Raw genomic sequence first — 16647 nt, 5'->3', positions numbered from 1 at the left:
CACAATGTTCTGTCTCGCTCTCTCTCTCTCTCTCCGGCTCTCTTTCTCACACACACACATACTCACCCGGCCAGTGGCTGGACTTTAATATGGTTATGATTAGAGACGGGGGCTCAGGGGAGGGAGGGGAGGGGGCTCATATTTACTGCAGGGGAATTGGGGGAGGTGCGATGGAAAGAGAGACAGGGACCAGATCTGAATGGGACACGAGGGGAGGGGGACCATGTTTGTTTGCATTCTGTGCTGAAATATGAAACACAAAAGCAGCACGGACAAAAAAAGCAAAAGAAGAATAGCAATAGAGTTTTGTCCTCTAACCAGATCAGTTCTTTCTCTAGTGCAGGCTCTGCTGGCCTGGCCCCCTCTCCTCCCTCTCCCTCCCTGCTCCCCCCACCTCCTCCTGGGTCCCTCTCTCTGGCCCTCCCTCTCTGGCATTCTCTCTCTCACTCTCTCTCCACCCCCTTTCAGAGCGTCATGCCGAGGCAGTTGGTTCGCTCCGCCGTGTCTGGGGCTCAGCGAGAGCTGTGAGAGGCTGTTATTTAGGTCTGTTACAGCACACAGGGAGCAGCTCACCCAAGGGCAGGGGGAGAAGAGAGAGTCAGAGAGAGAGAGAGTCAGAGTAACGCTCCGCTCAGCCAGGCAGGAACCAGATCTGCATTCCAGCTGAGAGGGAGAGAGGGGAAACTCCAGCATCGGCAGGACAGGGCAGCAGAGAGAGTGACAGCCAGATAAGTGGAGGCAGGGAAGGGAAGGTAGCCGATCCGGCTAGCTGTTGCTGCTGCTGTTTGTTGTTGTCACTGCCTCAGCGAGTGACGTGAGCGCTGGAAGCAGGGCAGGACGCAGGCAGGACTGTGGGCTCTTAGTGATTTTTGCTGAGGGCGGGGGGGGGGGGGGTGCCATGTTTGACTGTATGGAGGCTCTGGGAATGGGTCCCCGTCAGCTCTATGATGTCACCAGCCGCGGTGCATGTATGCTGCGGAAGGCAAGCCCCTTCTTTGCCGGGCTGGACCCCTTCGCCTGGACGGGCAGTGCCAGTGTTCAGTGTAAGTGGCATCCTGTTTGGATTTCTTGTATGACACGGTCACGTCTTTCTTTCTCTGTCTTTCCCTCTCTCTTTCACACACACACACACACACCACACACACACACACACACACACACACACACACACACACACACACACACACACACACACACACACACACACACACACACACACACACACACACACGCTCTTCCTCTCTCTCTCTCTGCCTTATTGCTGGCTTGCTTACCCCTCAGGGCTCAACCAAGGGGGGCTGCTGTCAGGGGCTACAGAGCAGCACAGGAAAAGACTGGGACAGACAGTCTCCTCTCCTCCTCAAGCCCCCCCCCCCCCCCGCAACACACACACACACACACACACACACACACACACACACACACACACACACACACACACACACACACACACACACACACACACACACACACACACACACCCCAAAGCCAGTTTGAGCTGCTCAGCCATCTGAAAGAAACTCTGCTATGATATGGTGTGTGTGTGTGTGTGTGTGTGTGTGTGTGTGTGTGTGTGTGTGTGTGTGTGGTGTGTGTGTGTGTGTGTGTGTGTGTGTGTGTGTGTGTGTGTGTGTGTGTGTGTGTTGTGTGTGTGTGTGTGTGTGTGTGTGTGTGTGTGTGTGTGTGTGTGTGTGTGTGTGTGTGTGTGTGTGTGTGTGTGTGTGTGTGTGTGTGTGTGTGTGTGTGTGTGTGTGTGTGTGTGTGTGTGTGTGTGTGTGTGTGTGTGTGTGTGTGTGTCTTCTGGGTTTAAGCATATGGAGTCAAGTTTCAATGACAATGTGAAGCCACCTGAGGTTTGACCTTGCCAGGTGCTGTATACTAAAAACAAAACTATGAGTGTACCCAGATGAAAGAGTAAAAGAGTTATGTGTGTGTGACAGGATGAGAAAACACTGACGTTTCGTATACACAAACAGGTTTGGCTCATCTTTTCATCTTTGACACTTCAAAGTTTGGTTTCCTTTTCATTTCTCACAAAAAGTTATTAGCAAATATTTCCTGTTTAATAATACAGATGTTGAAAGTTTTGTTCAGCCTGCCGCAGTCCTCATAGGCCAGAGAATTGTTTATGCTTCTGGATACAAGATGGATAATGATATTCCTCTGGAGCCATGAATTAATAAGTAGATGAATTATTTAAAGTATAAATGAATAAATTAGAAATGTAGTCTAAATAAGCAGAGGGATATTCTAGCAAGCTTTTCTTTCTCCAGTTTTCTCTGTCAGACTCATTTCCCTGGCTCTGCTTCCGCCTCTGACTTTAGACAAGTCTCTGAGTCTAACAACAGGCCTGTCTCCGGACAGACAAAACTGGGGTCCATTTCCATACACTTACAGGGGGCCGCAACTGTTGTGAGAGAGCGTGTGAGAGTAGAAAAGGAGTGGGGGTGTGTATGCATGGTATGGTGGAGAGAGCCAAGCCAGAGATGACAGTGGAAAAACAATCAAGAACACACGAAGAGATAGAGCAGTGGGAATAACAGCACGACTGTGTTGTTGTTTTTGGAAAGACTTTTGAATTTAGTTCTGAATTTTTTGTTTGGTATTTTCCTGTTTGTTCGTCATCCTGCTTTTTGTTCCTTTTCGCTGCCTCTCGGGGGGAGTCATCTGTCTTCATTAATCGTGAAGACACCAGCGTTTCAGTGGCTGTCATGCACACTGGCTGAGCTTTAATGAAGACAGATGCCCTGTCATTGGAGGCCGAGGCCAGGGGGGACTCCAGCCTGCTCAGCCTGCTCTGTTAGCTAGGGAAGCCCTGATGATAACAAGATGAGATTTATTTATTTAATCAATCACACTTCTATGGCCTCTCCTTATAGCCCATTCACACACATTTAGAAAATTAGGCCTCTAGATTCCAGAAGAACATTTTCCATTGGCTCTTTGTTTCAAAAAAAATCAAAGAGCTAAAAAAAGTCCAGAGAAGCTGCCCCGAGGGTATGGGAGCCGAGACTAACCGCAGAGCAAAGTGGAGGCTGGCGTGGTGTACTGTTTCAAGCCCTCTGTGCCCAATAACCTTTGTAAACAAGGCAGCCCTATCCCCACATGAGGAGCCATAATGCCTCTCTTTGCAGAAGCAGTTGCCCCTCATTGTCCTCATCAATGAGGCTGATGAATTGATGTTTGAGTCTGATATCTCATTAAGCCGCCCCAGCTGCACAACAGAGGGACCTGTCTCGCTTCTAAAGACGCGCTAACACAAGCATGCACTCTGCACACCAAAATAACCACAGGGTTAATAAATAGTCACCTGGCTCTGGCATGATACGCAACAATGAATTACTGTGGTCAAGCTACGCCTTTTAATGTCTGAAACAATAGTTCAATAGTGTGGGAAAATGTGCGTTGGAGGGGAATTCCGTGAAAGCATGAATGTTTGTCAAATAAATCAAAACGGACACTATTTCTTAAGAAGTCTGGAAAATGTGTGTGTCCCTAAATCTTCCACTAAATGAGTACATCCTATTGTCGTGGCAGTAAATCTCCCGTGGTGATAAGTGTCACTGTTGTTGGCCATTAGCCCGGGACAGTCCGAGGACTTGAAAGTGTGTGGTCAGTTTTCCTGTTTTTCTGTTCACCAGTGGGAGACCTCAATGTCAGAGGTTAGTGAGAGGCTACGGCCTGGCCAATGTCAGATCCACACCATGTGTGGCGGGCGGCCTTGTCAGCGTGCTGAAAAGGAGACCCTTTCAACCAGCGTTGCTTGTGTAATGCCCTTAAGTGCCTTATACCACGGAGCTGGTACTGCATCCGAGCTGCCCTGCGCGTAAGGATAATGGACACTGATTTAGTCATACGTCAATGAGAACTGAATTAGTCAACTGCCAGGGAAGCCATTTCAGAGAGCCTATGCAGACCGATCCCCCCTCTGTCAATGTTCATTTACGTAGAAGAATGAGGCAATTACGCTTAGCCGTTCTCCAGGGTCAGGAGAAGGAGAAGAGTGTCTTTCTCACCAAAATACACTCTTATTTTCAATCTCTTGGATCACTGCTTGGATATTAATTGTGATGTTGCAAGTGATACATCCAAGAGGGTGACATCATACTGAGAGATTGCTAGAGTGATCAATCACTTGGCAATCACACACACACACACACACACACACACACACACACACACACACACACACACACACACACACACACACACACACACACACACACACACACACACACACACACACACACACACACACACACACACACACACACACACAGACGCCTCTTCTCTTTGTTTTCCCTTAATGTGCTGTTCAAATGTGAATTGAGGGGCTAATTGAAAATGGGGGTATATCTCGGCGGCAGAGAAGTAAGAGCTTCCAGTGACCGCTGGCACATTCTGGCCCCCGATCATTTTCCCTCTGATGGAAGTCCGCAGTTATTTCATTATAATTACAAAAGATTCAATTAAAAGATTAGAAGGCCTGAGGGGGCAGGACTGGGAATAGATAGTGGTATCTTATGTAGTGTGTGTGTGTGTGTGTGTGTGTGTGTGTGTGTGTGTGTGTGTGTGTGTGTGTGTGTGTGTGTGTGTGTGTGTGTGTGTGTGTGTGTGTGTGTGTGTGTGTGTGTGTGTGTGTGTGTGTGTGTGTGTGTGTGTGTGTGTGTGTGTGTGTGTGTGTGTGTGTGTGTGTGAATATGAAGGAGACTTATAGCACCACGGTTGCAGTTCTATCGAGGACTTGTCAGTGCTGTTATATATACATACACCTTGTTGATCCTTTCAAGATCATGTCAAATGAATGTGCTGAAGTTAAAAGGCTTAAGTAGTCAGCTGGTCCAAGGTCAGTGAATCGTAATTGATACGACTGAGGGAAGGGCCTTCACTTGTCTCTGAAAACAATTATGCCAATGCAACTAAATGAGCTGTTTGAAAACATGAGAATAACCTTTTCTGTTCTCTAATTCCAAACTGTAATCCAAAACGCACTTCATTAAAGAGTGCAGTTCATGGATGAGAAGCCCTATTTTGTTAAGCTGCTTACTGGGAAATATGCATTACTCTCTAGGAATGTGTATGCATACATGTGTATGCGAAAGCTGATATGTATGAATCTTGTTATTTATTTAATTTACCTTTTATTTACACAGATAAAATCAGGTCGCATACATACAATAAATTACAAAACAATGCACATCTGTAGAGAATAAAAAGTGTGTTTGTTTGCGTCTGTGTATACTTTATATCTTAATAATTTAGTTTGCAGTACCTCAGACAGCATCTTGTTTTACAGGAATATAACAATTAGCTATAATAATTACTACTGATAATACAAATTGGCAATGAGGACAGGTGTAGTTATTCATACTTGAATTCTGAATATGACTGAATATGAAATGAAAATGAAGTTAATTCTAACCATATAATAGTTGTAAGATATTTACCTTATTATATTACATTATACCTTGGAAAACATTTTCATAGCATGGAGCCATTTTCAGTACAGGGACGAGCTGTGCTGCAGTATCACACCTCCCTGCTAACAGATCCGTCTCAGCTCTGCAGCAAGAGCCAAGCCCATTAATAGGCAGTGCCGCCTATAAATAAACAATTTGAATCCCTGCAGTTGCTTAAAGTTATTTCCACAAGCCCTCTTTTCATGCGTGGTTTTGCTTGTACATAAATATGAGCATGTCAGCCAGCGCTTGCGAGTGTGGAGTCTGTATGTGAATTCCTATATGTCAATGTATGTAGTGTTTGCGTGCCTGTTTGGCTGGCGTTGGGCACCCAGACTGCTGTGTCAAAGCCAGAGACGGACAATGTGCCGGCTGGATTCCACAGGCCTGTGTTGGAATCCAGCTCTGCTCTAATAGCAGTTTATAGCCCCTCGGCAGCGTCAGTCACACCACTGTAAATAAAACTCACCTAACACCATGTGGCGGCTGAATCTGTCCCCTCAGACTTTCTGTCCATCTTTGAGATTTGTAGTAGGTATTTCACAAGAGTGCTTACGCATAACAAGATGAACCATTTGTTTCATAAGCAGTGTATACAAATGGAATTTCGTAAGTCCTTTCACAATAGCTCTCTGGTGACAGGGGTATTGTGGCTGCCCGCCCTAACACTCATGTCTGACTGCTACTAGTGTAAGTGTTTACTGAGAACATTTCTTCGCCTGCCAGGCACATTTTCCCTGATGCAAAGGCGTGGGCTTTTGGCAGGGAGTGTATTTATGTGTGCGCACCTTGGCGTTTGTGTGTGCGTGTTGTACTCGTGCATGCACCTGTGAGAGTTTATTCCACTGGTGAGCACGCAATGTACGGTTGCCCATGTGTGTTTGTGTATCGTATATATAGGAGTGTGTGTATGTCAGCTCAGGGCCATGTGTGAGTTGAGTGTGAAGATAGCAGTTCTGGTACCACCATGTTATTGACTGACGGCTTGGCTCGAGGGTTGCTAGGGGCTGACTGTTATGAGAAGCGGAGGGCTCGGACAGGCAAGCCGGGACTAGAAACCCAGACGAGCCCGACTGTCCTCCCTGTGTGTATGTGTGAATGGGCTCTGTTTACGCAGCCGACAGTGTTTGGCAGGGAGTGGTGGGCGGCTGGTGAAGTGCAGCTATTATCTGGGCTCAGGGGTGGAGAGTGATGGAAGAGAAGTTGTCCGAGGGAGGGGGAGGGGGGCGGACTCCCGCTGGTGTTGTTTTCACTTGGACATTAGTCAAATTCTGCCAATGTGTGCAACTGCCATGTCCACTCTTCCTGAAATATGTACATCAGTTCATTTGTATATACTTCTGTTAATCCATTTGTTTGTGTGCATATTTTGTGATCACTGAAAGGGAGCAGGTGCAATGTTCGACAGTTTTAAAAGGGAAAACATAAATGTCCATGAAGAACTTCACAGAGGCCCCTGTGTGCATGGGTGTCTGTGTTTGTGTGTGTCTCTGTGTTTACTCACTGAGCATGTTTACACGCGCACATAAAACCAGGTTACTGGAGAATCAGGTTAAGACAGGAAACAGGAGAAGTTGTTCACATCTTAAAAACCTTACATACAGCTGGTCAGTTATCACATTTCAATCTAACCTATGGCCATATTTTTGAACCCAGACTCAGACCACACTTTCTCATTTGACTGTACACCTTCGGAAACTGACTTCTTTATACTGCTTTCTGTTTTCAGCCAGATGTTGTATGTATGTCGGATAAAGGAATAAACAGCTGCAGTAATGACCTTTCTTTTATTCCATAGCTTTGCAATCACAGCGATACTTTCCTGATGCTGACTCTTTCCTGTGGGCACCCTGTTACAAACCTATGTGAACACGGCTATGGAATCAGTTTTCCCTTCACTAGACATGAAGGAAATTAAATCATTTTTTTGTAAACGAAAATAAATCGGGTTACTTCAGAAAACTCACAATCACCAGGTTACTGAAGTGTGTGTAAACACCCACTTTTTCAATGAATTCTCCCTGACACGCCACACACACAGTATGCATGAAACCAAAGCTCTTTTCTCATTAGCAGATAGTATGTCCCTGTCTTCACCGTAGCATGTCCTGTGATTGAATGAGAGTCAGCTGTAGTCCTCCTGTCAGTAGGCTTGGATTGATCAGCTCCTTCTCCACTGTTTGAGCACCTCACATGAGAGAGAGCCAGCCAGACAGCCGGTTAGACAGGAAGCAATCCGGCCGAGGAGTCGGGGGCTGCTCGGGATGATTTATGCCTTGTTTTGGAATGCTGAATGAGTTCAGGGTGCACTTCTGCTTTGGGCTGAATGGGCATTGCTTACTCTCTAAGTGACATATTTGTATCCTCTAACAGGTTATAGTGTAAATGTAAAAATATGACGCATTGTTTAATATATATAAATGGAACTTCCTACAGAGAAGCAAATGAATCATTCTAGGCCCCTAATCTACATTTCTTCTCAGTACCCAGCCTCCTAGAAGCAGAGTTGGGCAACCTGTTTGTGGTCGGTTGCCAGGCAAAAGTGAAAAACTCTGATATGCATCATTGCTCCATGAAACACTAAAAGCAGAAGTTCCTCAGCGCTGGTATGACTGTGAGTTTGTGCCAGTTTAGGGGAATGTGTATCTGTCGAAGGGAGTGTACCAGTGTTACAAATATCACCACATCCTTTCGCACTGTGATCATTCACTTCTCAGGAAGCCACACTCACTTTCTTTGTTGAGCCAGTCTCTCATAGTGCTGCCTTTGAAGTCAAAATATAAAGGAAAATTGTTGCTGTGAAATTCAAAATAGTTACATTGTAACGTTAGACAGACGGCTCGGCCAAGGAATACAGCAAAGGGAAACGCGTAGTGTGTGCAGATGCTTGTGCGTTCACATATTGAGTGGGAATGAACGGTGTGCTACTACTTGTGGGTGTGCTTGTTCCTTCCAATAAGAGGTTTGCTTTTTTACGCTCTGGTCTGCGGTGCTTCCCCAATGAGCAGGAGTGAATACTACTGTTGTTGTTTACGTTATCCTCCTTTCCCCTCACTTCCTCTGACAGAGTAAGGCTGCAGCTGGGGCTGGGCTACTTCTACTTTTGTAGGTTTCTATTGTTGCGGGGAGGAAGCAATAGCAATTGAACGAGCGCTAGTGGCCTTGCCAGAGACAGGTGAGAGCTCGGGCTACAGATGGTGAGAGGAAGTCTGGGAGGACGAGAAACAACCTGAGGATCAAAGGACTCAGGGTTTGCCTCGATGACTCTTCTCTCCTCACCTCGGCTGTCTGCCTGCCTCCGCTCTCTGTCTGCTTCCTCGCCTGCCCACCGTGAGTTGTTCTGTCTTCCTGACATGATCAATGGCCCAGGCCCTCGCCAGACTGCCAGGTTTTGGGTTCACTCTGCAGTCAGCGGAAGAGAGCTGTGTTTCTCTCTGTCTTCTGGTGGGCAGATGAAGAGTCAGCTGGAGCTCGCCACAGGGATGAGAGGGCACATTTATTCCACAGATCTGCACTTGACTGTCAGATTTGTTCTGCACTAGCCATAAAAGGGCCACCATTTAAAATCTCTTCATTGGAAATACGTTTCCTTTAACTTCCCCTCTCAGTTTACAACCTCCTTCCTCAGGTTTCTTCCAAGGACATTTGAAGGAAACCTTTTTTTTGTCGGGTTCATGGGGGACGGGCAGCGTGGTGGGCAAGCTTGTGTGTTTGAAGCCAACTTGTGTGTGTCTTGACAGGGTTGTGTGGTGCAGGAAAAGGGGAGTGCTTGCTGCCAAATGCTAGCTTGGCCAACTCCATCAAGAAAATATCAAAAGGCCCTTTTATGAGGTGCTGTAAAGAAGAAAGGGCGTTTTGAGAGCGCCACCAGACTGCAAGGGTAATTCCACTTTTTAAAATGTGCCCTGAGGATACAGGCTTATCCCACCTGCTGCCTTTCCTGCTCTGCTCGGTTTGTACGCTTTCTTCGGGGGGGAACTATAGATGAAGAAGTGGGAAGTGTGTGTTGGCAAGAGTTTGTGCGACATGTCACGTTGTGTCACCCTCAAAAGAGTTTTCTTCATTAGAACTCGTGGCAGCTATGAACACATGCCAACATGTTCTACTCACCATATCCCTCAGGCCTGCATCATGCGCGTTCACATGTGTCCATCTCTCTCTGTGGCTTTCTGCTGGTTCTGACAGAAAGGTGTCAATTCCTGGAGGTGTGTGTGTGTGTGTGTGTGTGTGTGTGTGTGTGTGTGTGTGTGTGTGTGTGTGTGTGTGTGTGTGTGTGTGTGTGTGTGTGTGTGTGTGTGTGTGTGTGTGTGTGTGTGTGTGTGTGTGTGTGTGTGTGTGTGTGTGTGTGTGTGTGTGTGTGTGTGTGTGTGTGTGTGTGTGTCCTGGTCGGCGGCCAAGTTTGACCATAGACCTTGTTTTAAAGGCAGCTTAGCGGGGCCTCTTTACAGGCGTGTGTGTGTCTGTAGGAGCCCAGGTAATGAGCTTTCTGACAGCTGTTGAAAGGCGTTGCTACTGCTCAGCACCTTTTAATGAAAGCATCCCCCCCTCCTTGTCAACACACACACACACACACACACACACACACACACACACACACACACACACACACACACACACACACATTCCTCCCAGCTTTCGACTTCCCCACCATACAAACCATTTCTTTCTCCGTAGTGGGCAGGTTACATGGTGAGTGCTTGTGTAACTCAACACAATGGGGACTTGATAGACCTCGCACCGAAAGGCAGGTGACTCAACTGTGTGCAACAGTGCTTGAACAGAGCAGCGGTATCACTCGTCCTGTGGGGAATTACAGCATACGTAAGAAAGGTGAAGTAGCGAGGGACTTCGAGAAGTGGCCACAAAAGCAGTGACGGAGATCCTCCGGAAAGACTGGTACTGACAAGAGGAAGGAAACGAGCGTGTTGTGTGGGACCTTGTAGCAGAAGCCTCAGAGGAAGACGTGGGCAGAGAAACAGAGAAGGAGAGTGAAACATGCTGGCACTACTGTCAAGGGTGTGGTACTTTCTTTTCCTCTTTCATGAAACCCAGTTCTTCACAGAAAGCTTTCGGTGTGTTGCTGGTCACTCAGTCAGCTCCCTGTAGTGCTGCAGCCTCTGCCATGGGGTAGAGGGCCAACGGCGCCCCTCCTAGTGTGCCAGCAAGTCTTCCAGCCCACTGTTCACCATCCTTTCTCAATCTGCTCCCCTTCTGCCCCTGCTTTCTGCCCAGTGCCCACCCCTCTTTTCACAGTGAGGCCTACTGTGTGGCCCTCTCTCACACACTGCCTCCAAGTCTCACACACTCTTTTACTGCTCAGTGCATTTGACAAGAACACGCAAGCTTTACAGGCTGTTTAATGAAGGTAGAGACACAGACAAAGGCCCCACATGCCCCTGCTTGCAGCTTAACATGAACAGGAAAAGAAATACGCAGACAAGAAGATATTTTAATGGGGAACAGTAAGGCTCAATATACAAACTACCATGAACAGTCCTGCATTTGCAAATCAAATCGAGGCTTCAGAGAGTGGCCAAGCGGCGCTGGCTGGAGTTACACACACAACGTGAACACAGACATGTCTCAGCCTTACGTCCTGTATTGAACACACACTGTCCTCACACAGCCTGGGCATTCACTCACATGTTAAGACTAGACTTCTGGAACAGTGTCCTTCTAAAGATTCAATCACACTCGAGTCACATAGACAAATTCTGCAGGCCTATTGTGAAAGAATACGTGTTACTCTGCCAGAATGTCCTATGCTGCTCAGTTAAAAGGAGTGTGTTGCAACACAAAACACGAGCCACATAGTCACGGCCTTTACTCACATACATTACTGTAGGAGCACTCCCTTTTCCAGTTGAGTGAACAACAGGCAGCTTTAGTGTTTTATTTTTATAATCTCTTCCTATTCGCTCTTTTTCTCTCTTATTGCACTGTATCTGTTGAACCTAAAGGGACGTCAAGTGGCCCAGTTGACCTGACCTAGAATTAAATGTAATTGACCTAGTTGAAGTCACCTTCAGCTAACCAGCTATTTCTGTCGTGTGCAGTAACATTTCAGATCTAATGAGGTTGTGGAGAATGATCCCACTCACGCTGAAGCACTTTAGTGTAATGTAGGGGAGGGCAGATTGTTATGTGAGTGTGTTTGCTAGTGTGTAGCCATTGAATAGTATCCGTGTGTATATGACCGGGGGATTAGGCCTGGTCAGTGCAGCTGGGCCACTTGTGTACAGAGAGCATTGAGAGAAGGGGATTAGGGAGTAAACTGATACTGGGCAGGAAACGAACAGTGGCTACTGGTAACCCAACTATCCCTCCTTGTTGCCTCTCTTCTCCTTTTCTCCTCCCCCAACAACAGCAGCCACCCACCTATCCCACTCCTCTCCTCTCATCTGTCCGTCATCGGCTCACAGGCCTTGGCCGGCGGATTGTCATGCAAATGGTGCCCCGGGCCTCGGAGCACTGATAAGGAGGGCCTCTCATTTCACAGGGCTTTGTTTTCTAAACAGTGATGAGCTGAGTTGAGGAGACTAGGGAAAGGGGCTGCCTGAATGGGCCCTCTCACTCTGGCGCCCTGGGGTGCGGGGGATTTGGATGGAGTGGGCTGAAAGAGGTGAGGTCTGGGAGGCGGGTACAGGAGTCATGTTCTCTGGCAGGAACCAGGTTCAACGTGTTGACGGAGCCTGATGTATTTTCTCTCTCACCGCTGTCCGAGTTTTCTTCGGGATGGCCATTCTCTCTTTGGCGAGCTTTCTTCCTCCATTTAGACGCTGTCAGTCAGTGTTCGTTACTTGACGCCACATATGGTTTGTCCTTTTCTAAGGGGTTGTCAGCGCTTGCTCTGGAGCCTCATTTGCCGCTGTTATTATTGCATAAACACAGAGGCTCATGGCACGTTCAGAGGGTTTCTGCTCTCCCACTGACCCTGCTGCTTTGTTACATTCTGGCCAGGAAGATACTGGGGAAACATTCAGCGGGTGTAAACGTCAGGTTTCAGATTGATTTGCACATTTGGCTTTGAGATCGCTCCTAAAAAACGAATGGAAAACATCTTCGCCTCCAGCACAGTTAGGCTTTCAAAGCAGGAATTTGAATGTGGATTCTGAATAGTTAAATATAAAAATGCATATGAAAAACAGATGTTTGAGCAGCAGGCAACTAATGAAAAATGCCGTCGCTGGGCAGTCGCAGCAGCTGTAGAAGGAAATGGCAGTAATGGTCATCTTGGTCTTGAACAAGAATTGCCCTCAAGAGCAACTGTGTCCCCCCCCCCCCCCCCCCCCCCCCCCTCTGCCCCTTTCTCTGTTTTTTATCAAATTCCTCTTTTTGATATGCCCCCTATTTTTTCTTTTTCTTCTTCTTTTTGAAGTCTCCCCTCTCTTGTAAAAAGCCAAGCTGGTGGTTTTTGCCTCAGCCTTGGGTGTGAGAGAGGGGAGGAGGAGGGGTGTAGGTTAAGTTTAGGCTAGCCCTCTGTGCTTTCCATTGAAGGTGCTGGGGGGAGGCGGGGGTAGTAAAAGTTAGAATTTTAGAGCCTCCCTGTTTTTTATTTTATGATTGGCTTTTTTTTACGGGCTGGGAGCTACAGCTGGTGGTGTGAATAGCTGCCCAAGGTGACCGAGTCCCAATAAAGTGTAGGCCAGCCGGGCTGGGGCCTCCAGTCCAGCCATGGGACCGCCTTTATAGGCCGCCTTATGAGCATAGGCCTCTATTAAAACCTGGCAGGGCTGCACTGAGGAATTTAGGGCCAGGAAACAAGAGAAAAATAGGGTTTGTGTGTCAGGGGATGCAGAGTTGGGGGTTGAGGTTTGAGGGTAACTAAGGGTGAAAGTTGAAAGAGGTGCTGCTGGGTAAGTGGATGTTCAAGTGTGCAGCGTATGGATTCCATACTTACCTCGAGCAACATGTGTGTCTATGAACTTGTGCAGGCTAGCATGTGTGTCCAGGGGTCTGGTGTGTCCTGTGTGTGCGGCAGCTTATGTTTCTCAGGGGAAGTATGGAATCCATACACAGCACACTTAAAAGTCCAAAAGAGCCCGTTTGTGTTCCTGTTAGGAATAAAGTGAAGTTTAATGCACCATAGCAAGCATGTGACTCAAGTTTGCGCTGACATCACAGTTCCAGTTTGATAGGTAGAAGGAGGGCTTTGCACGCATGTGTGTTTGACATTTGTCTACTGTGCGTGCAAGATGTCATCATGAGCTGCCGTCAGTCTGTGGAATGAGGAAGAGCCAGCTTGGACTCTTGGCTGCAGCTCATTCTGTAACCCGGCCTTATCAGACAAGCTGTCAATCAGGAGCTGCTGCTGTAAAAATCAGTTTTGTCTCTGCTGTCAGGCAGTCATACCTCCTTTGTGTGTCTGTGTCACACTAAACAGTAATCTAACCAAACAGTCACCTGAATGCTGCTCCTGGTAATTGCTGCCTGCAAGCAGAAACAGTTGTGTGTTGTTCATACTCTATTCACCGCTTATGTGATCAGTTCTGTCCCACAGAGAGAGAAGCTAAAGAAATCTAAATCCACCTCCAGGCAAACTGAACACAACCAATACTCAGCATTTCCTGCTGGCCTCACAACTCAAATGGAACAATCAAATGCTGTCAGCTGTCATGTCCTGTTTGAATACAGTTGAAAAGTCTCGATTACCCGCATCTGCTACATGTTTTGACATTTGACATTTCTGACTAGCCGTAGGACAGTGATTTGTCACAAATCATGTGCTCATGTGCTCCGCTGTCTTTTTTCTTCTTCTCCAACAGCGGTGGAGACCCAGAGCACCAGCTCAGAGGAGATGTTACCCAGTTCTCCATCTCCACCTCCCCCACCTCGTGTCTACAAGCCCTGCTTTGTGTGCCAGGACAAGTCCTCGGGGTACCACTACGGGGTCAGCTCCTGTGAGGGCTGCAAGGTGAGAAGAACCTGCCATAGCATTTTGAGTTCTGCATTGTCTGAATTCATATCATACATTTGGGGGGAAATGCTGGGTTTCAATCACTTTTAGTTACCTGGTGAGAGTAAAGGAGCCTAATAGGCAGGCTACTTCTACAACATGGGTTAGATCGTAGTGTGAACAATGGAATCAATAAAGTGAACAGGTCTAATCATAATAACGCAAAGAGTTAAAATGTTATGCTTTTCTCTTCTTGATTCAAGCTTGTATAAAAAGAGGAAAGAAGATTGATTATGAAACACAAACTAAAAGTCACATCCTACATTTGATGACTTGACTAAAACATGCTTTCTTTGCCCTCTCCCCTTTTGTGTCTCTCTTCCTGGTGCTTCAGGGTTTCTTTCGCCGCAGTATCCAGAAGAACATGGTGTACACCTGCCACCGAGACAAGAACTGTCAGATTAACAAGGTCACTCGCAACCGCTGCCAGTACTGCAGGCTGCAGAAGTGCTTTGAGGTCGGCATGTCCAAGGAAGGTGAGCCCTCCAACACTGGAGTGACCCACTTCCAAAACATGGATATTTACTCACACAAACAATCACAAGGCAGCCTTCAAATATTTCAGACATAGATCAAGACATAGTATAATATACCAGAATGCCTTAGAGAAAATGGCAAACAGTTCCAAACATACCACCAAAGTATGGATGTTCCCTGGGTCACACAGGGTGAACGTATTGATTTATTAATGTTCGGCGACAGAGACTCTGGGAAACTATGCAGCAGAGAGACGCGAGCAGATGATGAGCCTACCAGGGGTGGTGATCCGGGCGCGGCTGGGCACTGTACCAATCACATGACTAATCACTTTACGAAATAATGTTTCACCACAGTGCCTCGCCCCTCCGGCCAGCACAGACACTGCTTTCATTGATAAAGACAACCAAGCACAAAACAAGATTTGGGGTTTTGATAAAACTAATGGCGCCAGGATTCATGCAGTGGGTTTAATCCAACCCACTTTGTGACCTCTTTACTTTGACCTTGTGTGTGTAAGTGGCAGTTTCTTGCCCTTCACAGAGCCCATGGGACATGTATGTGGGTGTAATGTTTGTGTGGGATGTGTGTTAAGACCGGGATCACATTGTGCCTCTGCTATTACTGGATATCCTGAGAGGAAGGAAAGTATGGGAGGAGGAGGGAGAGGAGGGAGCGAATGGAAGACTGGCTCATGTGCACCGGTCAAGTGGATAGAGAGATGGACAAGGAAGAGGACGGGTGATAAGAAAGAGATTGCTAGTGTCCGTCCCATGCTAGAGGAAATATGTTAATACTGTTAAGAGCAAACCTCCGCTGTTTCCGTGTCCCGGTTTCCACTAGCGTGCACAATGTCCTTGACAGTGGTGAAAGACACAGAGCATGAGTGCTGTGGATGTTTTTTCATGTGATCACAGATAGAGAAGAGGAACTTTCTGTAACTGATCTGTGTAGCATCTTGTTTTTCTTTTTTTAAAGCGGTGCGTAATGACAGAAACAAGAAGAAGAAGGATGTGAAGGAGGAGTTGGTGCTTCCAGAGAGCTATGAGCTAAGTGGAGAGCTAGAGGAGTTGGTCAATAAAGTCAGCAAAGCTCACCAAGAAACCTTCCCGTCACTTATCCAATTGGGCAAATACCACACCGTAAGTTACACACACACACACACGCACGCACACACACACACACACACACACACACACACACACACACACACACACACACACACACACACACACACACACACACACACACACACACACACACACACACACACACACACACACACACACACAATGTGGCAACATTCTTCATGCTATGCCGTCACTAAGGTCTCCCAGATTGCATGCAAAGACGTACATTTACCGTAGCTTTCCCAACATAGTGGTGGTTTAACTAATTCAGTTCCCCATTAAGCCATCTGTGTGGCCTCTGAATGATTGATGTAACATGTAAATGGATTTTTTCTCCTTGATTGATGTAAAATGTAAATGTGTTGTGGGGCTCGGACACGCTCATCCTTGATGCAAACAGGGTTGCATGCCACCTTTGTACCAACAAACTGTTCTGTGTGTGTTCAGAACTCTAGCTCAGACACCCGTGTCCAGCTGGATCTGGGTTTATGGGACAAGTTCAGTGAGCTCTCCACCAAATGCATCATCAAGATTGTGGAATTCGCCAAACGTCTGCCGGGTTTCACCACCCTCACCATCGCTGACCAGATCACTCTACTGAAGTCGGCCTGCCTGGAAATATTGG

General features: G+C 47.1%; 1 protein-coding gene across 1 annotated transcript in view; it reads left to right on the top strand.

The window, feature by feature from the left end:
- rarga (retinoic acid receptor gamma a) overlaps nucleotides 1-16647 on the top strand; it is a 43553-nt gene that overhangs the window by 22550 nt on the left and 4356 nt on the right. Inside the window, 4 exon segments of the mRNA XM_034087009.2 lie at nucleotides 14225-14373; nucleotides 14750-14891; nucleotides 15871-16034; nucleotides 16470-16646. Coding sequence (XP_033942900.1) covers nucleotides 14225-14373; nucleotides 14750-14891; nucleotides 15871-16034; nucleotides 16470-16646 — 632 coding nt within the window.

The sequence above is a fragment of the Pseudochaenichthys georgianus genome, chromosome 7, assembly GCF_902827115.2.
Source record: "Pseudochaenichthys georgianus chromosome 7, fPseGeo1.2, whole genome shotgun sequence".
NCBI classification, from domain to species: domain Eukaryota; kingdom Metazoa; phylum Chordata; class Actinopteri; order Perciformes; family Channichthyidae; genus Pseudochaenichthys; species Pseudochaenichthys georgianus.
The sequence above is the reverse complement of the archived record's forward strand: the minus strand, read 5'-3'. Positions and strand labels throughout refer to the sequence as shown.